Here is a 15,079-nt window from a genome sequence, read left to right as displayed (position 1 = left end):
GGTTAAATGGCATGAAAAATTAACTGTGGGTGTTCTAAATAGATCTACTAGAATCTTCCTGAATAGAGGCTGGGAATTCCATAGAATGCAAGGTTAGCATTTTTGCCTGTGAGTCCTTCTCACGTGTATTTAATTTATAGAATAATTTTTGCTTTAGCCTGGACTGTTGGTAACATCGGAAAGCATAGTTTAAACACCTTTACCTGGGGAGCTCTGACTTCCATGTACCTGACTTCATATTCATCCAGCTTCTTTTTTCTTTTTTTTTTTTTTTTTAACTTTTTAAATGTTTATTTGAGAGAGAGAGAGAGAGAGAGAGAGAGCATGAGTGGAGGAGGGGCAGAGAGAGGGAGACACAGAATCCGAAGCAGACTCCAGGCTCTGAGCTGTCACCACAGAGCCTGACGTGGGGCTCGAACCCCAAGCTGTGAGATCATGACCTGAGCTGAAGTTGGACGCTTAACCGACTGAGCCACCCAGGCGCCCCATCCAGCTTCTTAAAGTATGATCTACACAATGTTCCAAACCCACATAGTAGAGGAGCTAAAATTTATTCCGAAAAAGTTCCTTGCCTGAGAATTAAAAGCTATAGCTGTATAAGCTCGTATATGCTCTGACCCCAGGTATACCAGAGTGAATAATTTATTTTCTCCTATGGAGAATTTTTTAGATGTCTTTAAAGTATATGAAAGGAATTATTGATCTCCAAGGCATATTAAAATGGTTAAGATTTCAAAAATATTAATTACTATCCATAAGAAAGAGATCTGAGAGTGTTAATTTTAGACACACTGACTGTTGTGCCCAGTAGTCTGTTTGTAAAATCCTATTTGTGAAACCCTAATGTGTAATTTCAGGAATGTGGTTTTTAAGTAGAATATGGTGAGTACATTACTTTAAGAAGGAATGACCATTGTTTTAATTGTATTAGTGCCTGCTCTCAGTTTCTCAGAGGTGACTAGAATTAGAATAGCAGACATAGCAAATAATCCTGAAACATCATTGTAGGTAAGCTCCAGACCTTTCGAATTTTGTGTCCCTCAGATTAGTGACTAAGCTGGAGTGGAAGGGAAGGTGGCAAGGAATGAGGATGTCGGGCGTAGGGAGGCTGGGTGGTGTGGCCGGTCAGAGGTTTTGAAGTCACAGAACACAAGGAGATTGCAGACCACTTTTGAGATGTGTTTTTTGCGAACCTCCTCTACCATCTGTTTTCACTGAGGTAGTGAAATATTTGCGGTACATTAGTGACAAAAGCTGCTTAGGTTTATGTCACTAATGTACTGCAAATATTTTCTTTTAACAAATCAGTGATTTCTACTGGTGATTTGAAACCCCTAGGTAAATTGATCACTAGACTGCTTGGTTGCTTGACAGGCTCAGCTGTCCTGCTTACTTACCGGAACAATGGGGATGGTTTGTAACCTTCCTGTTCAAAAATAAAATTGTATGTGTGTATTGGGGGTGTTGGCAAGAATCACACTTTATTTTTTCTGGCCCTGTGAAACCTACCAGGACCCAGAGCTGCATGAGCATTCCCTTAGCTCATGGGTTCTCAGTAGGAGCTCCCTGGGAGGGGCGGGGTGACAGGACAGGACTTGGTTGTGACAGCAGGAGGGCTGGATGGAAAAAAAAAAAACAAAACTGTGTGTAAAGCATACATACACACACAGACGGATACTAATGTACAATATATAAATGGATACACATTTTCAGTATTAAAATTTCATGGAAGGGTAATTAGGAAAAAAAATGTCTAAAAAAGCTCTGATGGGGGTGGGAGGCAATAATGAAAAGAATTCAGAAACACTGCCTTAGCTCTGTCCAGGTAAAGAAGAGTAGATGATGGTATCATTGTAACAGAGAGAAGAGAAAGAAAAAGTTACGTTAAAACAACTTCCCTTTTGTTTATAAAGTTGGAGTACTTGAAAGGGAAGTAAGTAATAACAGAAGTTGGGATGTTGGAGGTGGAAAGGTTAGACCACTTCTGTGGGAGTAGAGGTGGCATTGGATATTAGCCTGCTCTAGCAAGTGTTGATGTGGGTCTGTCTCTTAGGAAATTAATAAAGTTGGTGCAGTCTGCCTTGTGTCTCCTTAAGGGCCTTCTGCTTTTCTCTCTTGCCTGCTAATAAAAACTACATTTAGCTTGCTGTTTAAGGGGAAAGCTTGTTTTAAGGCAGTTTACACTAAGATAAAAATTACCAGTGATAAGTGAATGTTATTATTTTCCAGGGCACTTGGATTTACACAGGGGCCACCCTCAAATGTAAAAAAGTAGTAGATGCTTATATACTAACACTTTAGATTAGTGCTTCCCAAGCCTGGACCTTGAAGGAATGATTCACTGGGTGTGTAAGAGCACATACGTATCAAGAATTATCTTTAGACATAATCAAGAGTGTCTCACAAATTCAGGTACTACTGTTTTTTCACTGCATATGTCACTATAATGAATAAAATATAGACTAAAAGTATTACTAAATTTATAATAGTTTGTTATTATGTGTTTTCTCAAGCCACAAATACTGAAAAGTATTGCTGTTCCCATATGTGGATCCTTATCCTGAACCTGAGAACCTCTGAACTAGCTCTATTGGAAGGTCACTACACCTGTCATGCAAATGGAATCCCCACCACCACCCCCAACCAGGTCATTATACACAGGAACCATAGTCAGAAAGGCTCCTACATATGGTTCCTTGAGAGTCTTGGGATTTGGGAAGGGGGGAACCCCTGGGGTAAAATATTTGGCACAGAACAGTATTGATTGATGCTTGTTGCCTTTTTTGTTCATGTACCACAGGCAAACATTGCTTCCAAGTGATTTGTCAGTTGTTGAGAATGATTCACTGCCACTTTAAGTCTCCTTAATTTTTAAACTTTTGTTATCAGAGTCTCGTTAGATAATGATTGGCCCTGACAAACCTGTTGTTTCTCACCCCAGAGCAAGTTCTTCTTTGGTTTCAGCCTTCTCCACCCTGGGGTAGTGACTGCTGTTTCTCAGTTGTCCCATGTCATGCCCTTCACATTCTTTGTCTTAGAATTCTTTGTCTTAGAAATGCTTTTTCGCTATTGATGTACATCTTTTTTTTTTTTTTTAATTTGGTAGGAATTTGAGTAAGAACAAGATGCTAAAAGCCTTAAAACAGTTTTTTCCTTTAAAGAAATAATACATGCCCTCTCTAACCTTATTTACCCTGTACCCTACACAGATAAACCAAAGATCACACAACACTTCAAACCAGGTTGCATTGTAACGAATTCCTTTATTAGCACAGTTCAAATTAATTAAATTTTACTTTACTTTGGTTACAAAGGACTAAAAGCCACTTAGGAACTTAATGTCTCTTTGTGAATCTCATTACTAGAGTGAGGTTTTAAAACACAGTTTGATCTTTGGTTGCCATAGGAGATTAAAAAGGCTCTTATTGTATTCCATTTGAATGCAGGTTTTATGTTGAGGGATTTTTTGAGGTTTGATGATTTTTTTCTTTATTTTTGCTAATTTATTGAGTTTTCTATACCTGTATTGAAATTGATGTATAATAAACTGCAAGTATTTAAAGCACACATTTTGATGAGTTTTGATACATGTACACAGCTATGAAATCATCTTCACAATGAAGGTCCCAGAGTTTCCTTGTGACACTGTAATCCCTCCTTGCCCACCCCCTTGCCCCCAGGAGGTAATCATTGGTCTGCTGGTTTGTTTTCTGTCACTGTAGAGAAGTTTGCATTTTCTAGAATTTCATATAAATAAAACCGTATGGTCTTCTTATCGTCTGGCAATATTGATGTGCCTTTCCTTTTAGTTCTAGTTCAGACATCATAAGAGATCTTCTAGAAGAAGAGGAAGCCTGGGAAGCATTACATAAGTGAGTGTTCATCATCAAGAAGTAAGCATGTACTTTGAGAAATTGTAATTCCACGCAGTTCATTTTCAAATAAAAGAGTATTTGTGCTTTCTGACCTAAGGAAGCAGTAATTCACACACATTAAGGTAAAGATTTCTAGCTTGCTACTTGTTTCTATACATTTCTGCTTGGAAATGGAATCCCAGTGTAATAATTCTGGTCACTTGTCAGAAGTTGTTTTTCTAAAGACAAATTGTTCCAATGAGAAATTCACAGTTTAGCCTTAAGCACTGGCTCAGAGTGCTAAGAAAACTTTCAGATCTTTCCTAGATGTTCCTGGTCATAAGACGTGTTTAGTGTAAAATAAATACAGTTTGATTCCTTCTCTTTGTTAGCACTTAGGAATCTGTCTGAGAGATGGGAGTGGTGGAGAGGACATGTTCCAGGTCCTGCTGATAAGTAAGGAGGAAAGGAACAGGGACAAGCATTAGATTTTCATTCATCTTCACCTTCAGGAGTGATCTGCAGTACAGCGGGGTGGCTTTGTTCCACTGTAACTTCATGATTACCCTTCAATGGGCCCTCAAAACTGCCTGGCAGTTTTACTGTTTCTGTGATCATTTCTTTGTCCTGTTCCTCACAGGGATTATCTGAAACCTTGGCTCTTTGCAATGGCTCCACCCCCAGCGAGAGATCTTTTCTCCTCCTTTGTAGAGAGAATAGAACCCACTGTATAGTAGTCCTCATCTTTCCAACACCAAACATATAAATCTGCTTATGTTTGCATGCATTTTATTCCTCCTTTTATTAGGGCACCTGGGTAGTTCCCTCAGTTACGCATCCAACTCTTGATTTCAGCTCAGGTCATGATCTCATGGTTCCTGGGATCCATCCCCACATTGGGCTCTGTGCTCATGATGCCAAGCCTGCTTGGGATTCTCGCGCTCCCTTTCTTTCTGCCCCTCTTTAGTTTCTTCTTCTTCTTTTTCTTAAATGCATAAGGCAGAGTTGTCAACCAAGTGTTGGATGCCTGCCCCAGCATGCATAGAGTCCCTTGGGTTTTACCAAGGGGTTCTGTGTTATGTTGATTCCAGATGTTTAGGGAAACTCCCATTAGCTGACCACTAAACTCACCTAGCAGACATGTAAATGGCCACCCACACACAACCAAGAATGCATATTTACAGGGTTAGTTCAGAAAGTCACTAAACAACAGTAGCAAATAGCAATGTCAACAAACCTTGGGGAAGGAGAATCTGATTTCCAGAGTTGCCACAGTGTATCGTTTAAAATGTCCAGTTGTCAACAACAAAAAAATTGAAACATACAAAGAAACAAATGGTGGCCTATACACAGGAGGAAGAAGCAACCAATAAAAATGTCCCTGAGGAAATTCAGACATTGGACTGTTCGATCTTTAGATCAGCTGGTTTGAATATGTTCAGAGACCTAAAGGGAAGTATGACAAAGTGTCTCACCAAATAGAGAATACTAATAAAGAAATAGAAATTGTTTAGAAAAAAATAGTAATTCTGGAATTGAAAAGCATAGCAGCTAAAATAAATTCACTAATGAGATAACAGCAGATTTGAGCAGGTAGAAGAAAGAATCAGCAAACTTGAAGATAGATCAGTTGAGAGTACTCAGTCCAAGGAACAGAAAGGAAAACAGACGAAAATAATGTATGGTCTCAGAGACCAGTGAGACACTGTCAAGTATATCACATGCATAATGGGAGTCTTTATAATGAGAGGAGAAAGGGGCAGAAAGAATATGTATAGAAATAATGACTGAAAACTTATTAAATCCAATGTAAAGAAAAAAATTACACATCCAAGAAGCTCATGAGACTTCCCAAAGACAGAAAATTGTGAACGAATCAAGAGAGAAGCAGCTCATCCCAAGGAATTTGGTAATTTTTCATCAGAAACCATGTAGGCCAGAGGCAGTGGAAAGACATATTCAAAGTGCTAAGAGAAGACCGCCAACCAAGAATTCTATATCTAGCAAAACTGTACTTCAAAAACGAAGGAAAAATCAAGACCTTAGAGAACCAAAAACTGAGGGAATTGGTTACTAGGAAATATGTCCTATAAAAATATTACAGAGAGTCTTTTAGGCTGAAAGGAAAGGACACTAGACAATAACTTAAATCCATATGAAAAAATTGAGAGCACCAGTAAAGGTAAATATAAAAGTATAGGTTAATATAAAAGATGTAGTTTGTTGTTACTGTGTAATTTAAAAGAGAACTGTGCAAAGCAATAATTCTAAGTCTGTGTTGGTAAACACAGTGTAATTTGTGTGACAGTAGCAAAAAGGTGGGAGCAAGCAACAGAGCTATATATAGAAACAAAGTTGTGGAATACCTTTGAAGTTAGGGTGTTATTAATCTGAGCTAGGTTGTTATCAATTAATAGGTTAATTATAATCCCCAGGGCAACCACTAAGGAAGTAAATTTTAAAATACAGTAAAAGAAATGACAAAGGAATTAAATGATAAACTAGAAAATAACACAGAAGAAAGCAGTGATGAAGGAATAGAGGAACACAAGACATAAGACATAGAAACCAACAAAATGGTACACATAAATCCTATACATTGAGTATAAATGGATTAACTGTTTCAGTTAAAAGAGAATGGCAGAATGGATTTAAAAACAAACCATGATCCAAGTATACACTGTCTACCAAAGATACACTTTACATTCAAAGACACAAATAAGTTAAAAAGCATAGAAAAAGATATACCATGCCAACAGTCTGGTGTAGCCATAATAATATCAGACAAAATAGACTTTCAGACAAAGATTGTTACTGGAGACAGAGACATTTTATTATGATAAAAAGGTCAATCCACCAAGAAGAGATTATTATAAGCATATACACACCTAATGACAGAGCCCCAAATAGATGAAGCAAAAAAGATAAAAACAAAAAAACCCTTAGAGTTAGATGAGAAAAATGGTGGGAAAGGTAAACCACCTAAGAGCAATAGGAGCCAAAGCTCATCAAATAATTATCGTGGGTGGCCCTGGCTTCACTCTGTCCTTTTTGGTTGGGGAGCCAAACAGGCTAAAGGCAAAGTGAGCCTGTGGGTGTTTCTTTTTTCTATCAGGTTTATTGAGGTTTGATAATAAAAATCGCCAGTTTTAGGTGTTCAGTTCTATGAGTTTTGATAAACATTTATAGCAATGTAGCCACTATTTACAGTTGATATATAGTGTATTTCCATCACACCAAAACGTTGTCTGGTACCCTTTTGTATTCAGTTTCCTTCCTGGTTCCTGCAACCACTGATTTGCCTTCTGTCCCAACAGTTTTTTCTTTTTCCAGTATGTTCTGTAAATGGAACCAAATAATAACGTAGTTGTTTGTGTCTAGCTTCTTTCAGTTAGCATAACCCTTTTGAGAATCATCCATATTTTTCATCTATCAGTAGTTCCTTTTCATTGCTGACTGGTATTCCTTTGTAAGATTGTACCACATTCAAAAGCTGATGGGCACTTGGGTGGTTTCCAGATTTGGGGGATTATGAATGAAACTGCTGTAAGCTTTTGAGTGCGGTTTTTTGTGTGGATGTAAGTTTTCATTTCTCTTGGGTAAATACCTTAGCGTGACTGGCATTAGTGCATCATATACCAAGTGTATGTTCAACTGATAAGAAACTGCCCAGCTGTTTTCCACCAGGAGTGAGAGTTCCAGTTGCTCTGTATCTTGGCCAGTACTTGATGACGATGTTTTTTTAAAAAGCCATTTTAATAGATCTATAGCAGTATTTCATTGTCATTTGAATTTGCATTTCTGTAGAGGTTAATGACACTGAACTTCCTTCCACATGCATGTTTGCCATCCCTGTCTTTTGATGAGATGCTTCCTCACATTTTCTGCCCATTTTGTAAGTTGGGTGGTTTTTTACTTTTGAAATTTCTGACTTTTTTGTCAGAAATGTATTTTGCAAATATTTTCTTCCACTTTGTGACTTGCCTTTTCATTTTCCTGATAGTGTTTTTCAAAGAGCAGTTTTAAATTTTGATGAAATCTAATTTATCATTTTTTTTTTCTTTTATATTTTGTGCTTGTTATGTCCTACCTAGGAAATCTTTACCTAACCCAATGGTTTTCGATTATGTTCTGGAAATTTTAGGGTTTATATTTAGGTCTATAATCTATTTCAAGTTAATTAAAAAAAAATTTTTTTTAATGTGTTATTTATTTTTGAGAGAGATAGAGTGCGAGCGGGGGAAGGTCAGACAGAGAGGGAGACACAGAATCTGAAGCAGGCTCCAGGCCTGACATAGGGCTCGAAGTCGCAAACCAGGAGATCATGACCTGAGCCAAAGTCGACGCTTAACTGACTGAGCCACCCGGGAGCCCCTATTTCAAGTTAATTTTTATAAATGATGCACAATAAGCATTGAGGTTCAATTTTTCTTTTTTACATGTGGGTTTCCATTTTCTCTAGCTTTATTTATTGAAGAAACTATCCTTTCCCAATTTAATAACTTTGGTGCCTTTATCAAAAGTCAATTGAATATATATGTGTGGGTCTATTTCAGGAATCACTGTTCTGTTCTGTTGATCTATATGTTTGTCTTTTCACCAATAACACCTTGTCTTCATTGCTGCAGTTTTATAATGAAGGACATCTTGGTTGCTTCCAAGTTTTGGCAATTATGAATAAAGTGCTGTTTATTATTATATTTTAATAAAAAGAAAGTGCAGGGTTTTGTGTGGACATAAGTTTTCAGTGCAGTTGGGAAAATACCAAGGAGTGTAATCGCTGAATTTGTATGTAAGACTATATTTAGTTTTGTGAGAAAATGCCAAGCTTTCTTCTAGAATGGCTGTGCCGTTTTGCATTCCAACCAGCAGTGAATGAGAATTTTTCTTGTTCTGTATCCTTATCAGCATTTATCGTGGTCAGTATAAATTTTTCTTCCTTAGAATTGTTTTGGCTATTCTAGCTTTATTGATGGGAAGTGGAGCTGAGGCTCCCCTGTCCCTAAGGGAGATGAAAGGCTGTCTGTACCAGTCTGGATGTGTTGCTGAACTTTGGGAAGGGATTTGATGGCTCTGCTGGATATAAGTACCAGATTCACCACCCTGCCCTGTCCTGTGCAGAAAGGAAGTACCTGAATTCATTTTGTGGGGTTTGGATAAGGTTCACCATGGGGAAGCTAATGTGACCTTGTAGGTGGGGTCCTTTGGGCTAATTCATTGTACTATTGTTGTTTTTAAATTTGAATGTATGTGGGAATTGATGTGTTGTGTACTTATAGTTCCCCATCCGGTAAGTGCCAGAGCAAATTCTCTGATAAGGAAGAGCCACACACAGACAAGTGCTAATACCCTTGCATTCCCACAACCCTAATGACCGCTCAGAGCTACAAGTCATTATGACTAATGATTTTCCTGATTGGAGACTCTGACAAAGGGAGGTGGCCTTCAGCTAGAGGCACCTTTTGGGATATTGGACTTGTGTCCAGCCTCACATAGCTACCAGCTATACACCTTTTGAAAAACAACTCTTTGCTTGCTACTAGGTTCTTGTCAAAACTGAATGGCCTGGGCACCTAAGTGGCTCAGTCGTTAAGTGTCCTGACTCTTAATTTCGGCTCAGGTCATGATCTCACCACACATCAGGCTCTGCCCTGACAGTGTGGAGCCTGCTTGGGATTATTTCTCTCCCTCTCTCTTGTGATCTCTCTTTCTCTCAAAACAAATAAATGAACTTAAAAAACAACAACAACAACAACAACAACTGAATGGCCTGGTCCACGGAGGCTCTTATGGACTGAATTGTGTTCCCCTAAAATTCATATGTTGAAGCCCTAACCTCCAATGTGACTATATTTGGAGATGGAGCCTTTAAAGAGGTAACTAAGGTTGAACACATCATAAACGTGATCATGAAGGCCACAGATTGGCAGATCCCCCATGTTGAGACTAACAAGCCTGACAGGTGCTAACTGAACCATCTAGGTTACTCATGAACATATCAATAATAAGAGCCCATTCTCCAAAGAGAATGCCTGGAATCAATAATGGGCTGATGGTCAAGGGATTCACTCGACCTTTTATCCTCCCTATAATCCACAGGCGTCTAATGTTATTGAATGTTGAAATGGCCTCCTTTAAAAATACCAACTCCCTCACCTTCTCCTGGTCCACACAACTTAGTAAGGAAGTTTGGTCACTGAATGCTGCTGTCCCCAGAAAGGAATTATCTTTGGGTCGCTTTCTGGGTAATGATTAGGGCAAAAAGCATGTTGGGGTTATATTGACCTATTTCAGAAACCCAGGGTTCCTCAGCTATTCCTAGGCATGATGCTTTTTTCTTTTTCCTAATGGCAACCATATACTGGCCAGATTGGTACACCCTCTGGATGGCAGCTTGGCCAAGAGGGGTCCTAGAGAATTCAGACTTAATTCTGGTTAAGCTTGTTGGATTCACTTGCTGGAATGCTGTGGTTCTAGGTCAGGGCATCTGGCCTACTGTCTGCCACATACATCTCCTGGTTGTGGTTCTTTCTGTGTTAAAAGAATTGAGTTGCGACAGACTATATGGCCCTCAGAGCCCCAAATATCTGGTCATTTACACAGAAAGTTTGCCAACCCCTGTCCTAAATAAAAAATAGTAAGCACTTGTCTTGGTATACGACCCACTGAGTCTTCTTGCTCTGGCCCACATGGGTCAAAGTGGGGAACATAATGAGTCTCTGAAAAGTTTAATGAAAATGTTCTTTTTCCTCTTAAGCTTGACTCTTCCTGGTCAAAGGACTGTGTGTGGTAGGGGATTAGTGGAGAAAAGGTAAAGTTACAGCTAAGAAAAAGGAACATGCTAATTTTGTGGAGGTGGAGAAAGCAGCAATGTTGACACCTGGGGAGGAACCTTTTAGACTCTGGGAGGTACCATGAGGGAGGGACAGTAATGACCTTTGTCTTTCAGAGCCACCCATTAAACATCTTTCCATGTATGTTCTCCAGCTTTTCCCTAGAGGTTTTATCATATTAATCAGTTGGCTAAAGTTTCCAACATGTGAGTCTTTCTGTTGGTTACTTTATCTCTTGACGATGGACTTATTATTTGTTTTTTTTTTTTTCTTTGTGCATTTGTACATTTTGCATGAATGCTAGACATACTGTGAAGGGCCGTAGATACTGAGTTAAAATAGTGTTTCCACATGGAAACAGGCTTGCTTCTTCTGTCAGGCCATTAGTGTGGGGAGTTGACCCAGGTTGGAATTTCCTTGTTCCTAACATGACCTTCAGTGGATATCAGAGGCATCAAGATCTTCAACAAGTGGGCTACTTTTACCTTGTGCTTAGTGTGGGGGCTGGGTTGTAGAAAGGTTTTGTTCACTGCTTTTGTTTCAATTGACCTTTCAGCCTTGTCTGCATGCCTGCCTCCCAGAAGGGCCTCTCTCCATGCCCTTACCTCTCCCTCAGCAGTTTACTGTTACTCCCTAATACTTGGTGCTTGGCTCCTGGTGGGGCCCCGCTGGAGCTCTCTCTTTCTTGTTCCAGCTGTGGTCTCTGGCAGGCCTCTGGCAGGCCCCATGTGCCTGGATCTTGCGGGCGGAGCTTTCTCTGCCCACCCCCTCTCCCATGGTTGTCAGACTGCCTTAACCCAGGCTCCGCTTGGTGTTGAGAACATCAGCCTAAGATGATTTTCTGCCCTTCCTCCAGAGGTAGAGGTTTTTATTTCTACCATTTCCTCGGCAGGACAGTATCTTTGCCAGTGTTCTTGCAATTGATTTCCTATCCTTCAGTGCAGGTTGATTTCCTGTCCTTCAATGCAGATTGATTTTACCTCCGCTCCTCCTCCAGAGACCTTAGATCTTTGCCCGATTGCCATGGGCCATTCAGTTTCCCTCAGCAACTGAAAGCTTTCACTTCATAGAAGAGAACAATCCCAGGAAGAGGTAGGGCTTTCTGCCTGACCCCTGTCCTCACATTCACCAGCTTTATCCAGTGCCACCAAAGTAGGCTGTCTTCAGTCTCCTGCCCTGCTCCCAGTTTTTCTCATGAGCATTTGAGGGAGGCTCCTGGAAAAGAGCTTGCAAGTGCATGTGGCCTCTCTTTGTGTTAGGGCCTTTCAGTACTAGCCCATAGTTCAGAATTCACTAAAATGTTAGCTGATAACCTCTTACCTGGTTGTACAACAGCCACCTTCCTCCGGTGCTGTGTCAAAAGTGAGAACTTGTGTGGCCCATCTCTCTTTGGTGGGGCTTATCTTTCTTTGAAATTTTGTTTTCTTGGTTGCCTTACAACCTCAGCTCTCAGGATTAGGAGAATGATTTCATTGTGCTCTGACTTTGCCTTGTTAGGATAGGAGCACTTTTTTTTTTTTTTTCCAGTTTTGTTCATGTTAAGCAAAGTGTAAAATTATTCTAGATTTTGATTCAGAAGAAAGGGGTTCAATTCCTGCCTCTGTCACTTACAGCCTGTGATCTTCGCTAAGTCAGTTATAAAATGTATTTAAAAATGCTAATAATTATTATTGTAATAGACTAGCCAGTGGAGCAGAGGACTATGTGGAGGTTTAAATGAAACAGTGCACGTGAAAGCACATGTTAACTAGAAACTGCCGTGGAAGAATCATGATCGTTATTTTCTAAGGTGCTGTTTCCTTTTTTACATTTTCAGAAATGATCTTCAAGACGCAGAAATGAGTCCAAGGTTCAATCGTCGAACAAGATCAGATGAGAGTGCTGAGATCGAGCCGAGAAATAAACGGAATAGGAACTAGCGTGGGCTTTGCTGACGTTTCCAGTGTGGTGGGTGGAGTGTGCCACTGTGGGTTGCCAGGCAGACTTCGTGTTCATAAATGCCCAAGTGAAGGGGTTAACTTCTCAATATGATAAGTAGCTGATTGTCATTCTTTTTTTTTTTTTTTTTTTTTTTTTTTTTTTTGTCTTTCCTGGGAAAAAATAAGTTAACAGAACATCCTCACTTGGTTAGTTAACCTCCTGTCTCTAAAACCTCTCTCTGTAAAAATACATCCACACATCCGCCAGCTTTGCAGGGTTCACAGACGTTGGCAAAGGAGTTTTGCGTGGTTTTGTTTCTAAATCAGGATGTCCTTAAGGCATTCTCCTCTTCCATGGAGAAACTAACTTGACAAAATGATTCTTTTCAACCTCTTTGCCACAAGGAACAGCTGAAGAGTTAAGAGCCTCTGCATTTCTGGAAAAGCAGGATGTCATAAATCACCTCTTTGGTTCATGTCAGCTCCTAATGCCCGGATGCCAGGATGCCTGTCACAGCAGTTACGTGATGGTCGTTGCCGGAGTTTAATGTAGTCGTTTGTTATTTGGAGTAGGGTGTTGGGTACTGGAACCTAAAGTCACGAACAATAACTTTGAAACATCAAGCATATACTTCAGAAATGGCACTTCAAAATGATGTTAGTCTTTTTTTTTTTTTTTCATTTGGATAAATCAAATTTTTAACTCTGAATCCTAGCTATTAATCAAAAAGAATGCAATAAATGGATTTTGTAAATGAATAGATTCTGTATCAATTTAAAATAATGCCCTGAAAACTGTCTTGTGAATAGTTGAGCACAAGCTACAAATCATTGGAAGGGCTTGGTCAGAAATTGTTGTCTCTGCAAAATGTCCACCAGACCAGTTCCCAGTTCCTTCCAGAGTTCCTAATGCCTCTCTTTGGCATCTCAGAGCCAGCCCTCCTGTCCCTTCCCTGCCCCCACATCGCTACCCAGCCCAAACACATCCGCTTTCAAATAACATGACAGTACACGTGCCAGTGTTAAGACAAATTTATGAATGTGCCAGAGACATTTGTGACTTCCCCTTTGCAAAGAATGACTCCATTGACTTTGGCTTTTTGGTATGCTTTTGGGTTTCTGGATAATGTGTGGAGTCTCATTATGACTTAGAGTTCAGCGTTTTCACACTTAAATGGCTGTTTGTTTTCCTTTTGAGTTCTCTGAGCTTCAAATGGTTATATAAGAATTTGTCATGGTCATGTCATCTGCTACATTATGAGTGGTGCAGGGGTACCTGGGTGGCTCAGTCGGTTAAGTGTCTGCCTTCAGCTCGGGTCATGATCTCAAGGTCTGTGGGTTTGAGCCCCGCGTCGGGCTCTGTGCTGGCAGCTCGGAACACGGAGCCTGTTTCAGATTCTGTGTCTCCCTCTCTCTCTGCCCCTCCCCTGCTCGTGCTCTGTCTCTCTCTGTCTCAAAAATAAATAAAAAAACATTAAAAAAAATTTTTTTTAATTATGAGTGGTGCATTAAGGAAACTAAAAGTAGCACCACTCACTAAATTGACCAGAGGATCTGATGTGAGGTCAGTGAGCAATATCAAGCAAAATAAGGTTTAACACTGATGTGATATTTATGTCACCGAATTGCCAGAAATTATGCTAAAACGAAAACTGTTTCATTAAAAATTGCACACCCACTATAAATTAAACTGGAAATAATCACTATTTTAATTGCAGCTATAAAAAGAAAACAAAACAAAAAAACCCCAAAATCCAAACAAGTTCTTGTTGTGTCCTTAGATGATCTTTCCTCTTTGCACACATTTGTGTCATAATCTTCTAAGGACAGCAATCATGTTGGATCAGGGCCCATCCATGACACTTCACTGTACCTTAATTATCACTTTAAAAACCCTATTTCCAGGGGTGCCTGGGGGGCTCAGTTAAGTGTCTGACTCTAAATTTTGACTCAGGTCGTGATCTCAAAGTTCATGCGTTCAAGCCCTGTGTCAGGCTCCCACAGTGAGAGTGTGGAGCCTGCTTGGGATTCTCTCTCTCCTCCACTCTCTCAGCCCCACCCCTGCTCATGCGCTCTCTCTCTCTCTCTCTCTCTCTCTCTCTCTCAAAAATAAATAAACTTAAAAAAAACAACCCTATTTCCAAATGCATTCACATTCTGAGGTACCAGGGGTTACACCTTCAATATATTAATGGCAGGGTCCGGGAACACAGCTTAGCCCATGATACCCCCCAGTTAAGAATTAACTGGTCCATTAAAATTGTCAATGGTACCAAGATTGAGAAACCCTGGTGTAAAGGAACTCCCAAGTCTACTTGAAAAATGATTCCTAAAGGGCATTTCCTGAGCTCTGTCAGCACTTAGGATACATTTAATACTCATTATTGAAGGAAAGGTAATTTTATTTCCATTTGAGAATGCAGAACTTAGGTTAAGTGTTAGATCTAGGATTGAAACCAATAAGCTTTTGGTT

The 15,079-nt window shown here is 39.8% G+C and overlaps 1 protein-coding gene across 4 annotated transcripts in view; it reads left to right on the top strand.

Moving 5' to 3' along the window:
• RAD18 (RAD18 E3 ubiquitin protein ligase) overlaps nt 1-13,365 on the top strand; it is a 103,508-nt gene extending 90,143 nt beyond the window's left edge. For 2 of the 4 annotated variants that reach the window (XR_007459916.1, XR_007459914.1), the window contains 3 exons: nt 2,514-2,647; nt 3,810-3,872; nt 12,504-12,606. Coding sequence is in view for 1 of the 4 variants with exons in the window: in XM_049640932.1 (XP_049496889.1) it covers nt 3,810-3,872; nt 12,504-12,606 (166 nt within the window). In the remaining 3 variants the exon portion in view is untranslated. Of the gene's footprint in view, nt 1-2,513; nt 2,648-3,809; nt 3,873-12,503 lie in introns of all 4 variants that reach the window. The other 2 variants (XR_007459915.1, XM_049640932.1) reach the window with 2 other exon arrangements.
• Nucleotides 13,366-15,079: the final 1,714 nt, after the last annotated feature.

This window comes from Panthera uncia, chromosome A2 (genome assembly GCF_023721935.1).
Source record: "Panthera uncia isolate 11264 chromosome A2, Puncia_PCG_1.0, whole genome shotgun sequence".
NCBI classification, from domain to species: domain Eukaryota; kingdom Metazoa; phylum Chordata; class Mammalia; order Carnivora; family Felidae; genus Panthera; species Panthera uncia.
This window is presented reverse-complemented; position numbering and strand designations above follow the sequence as displayed.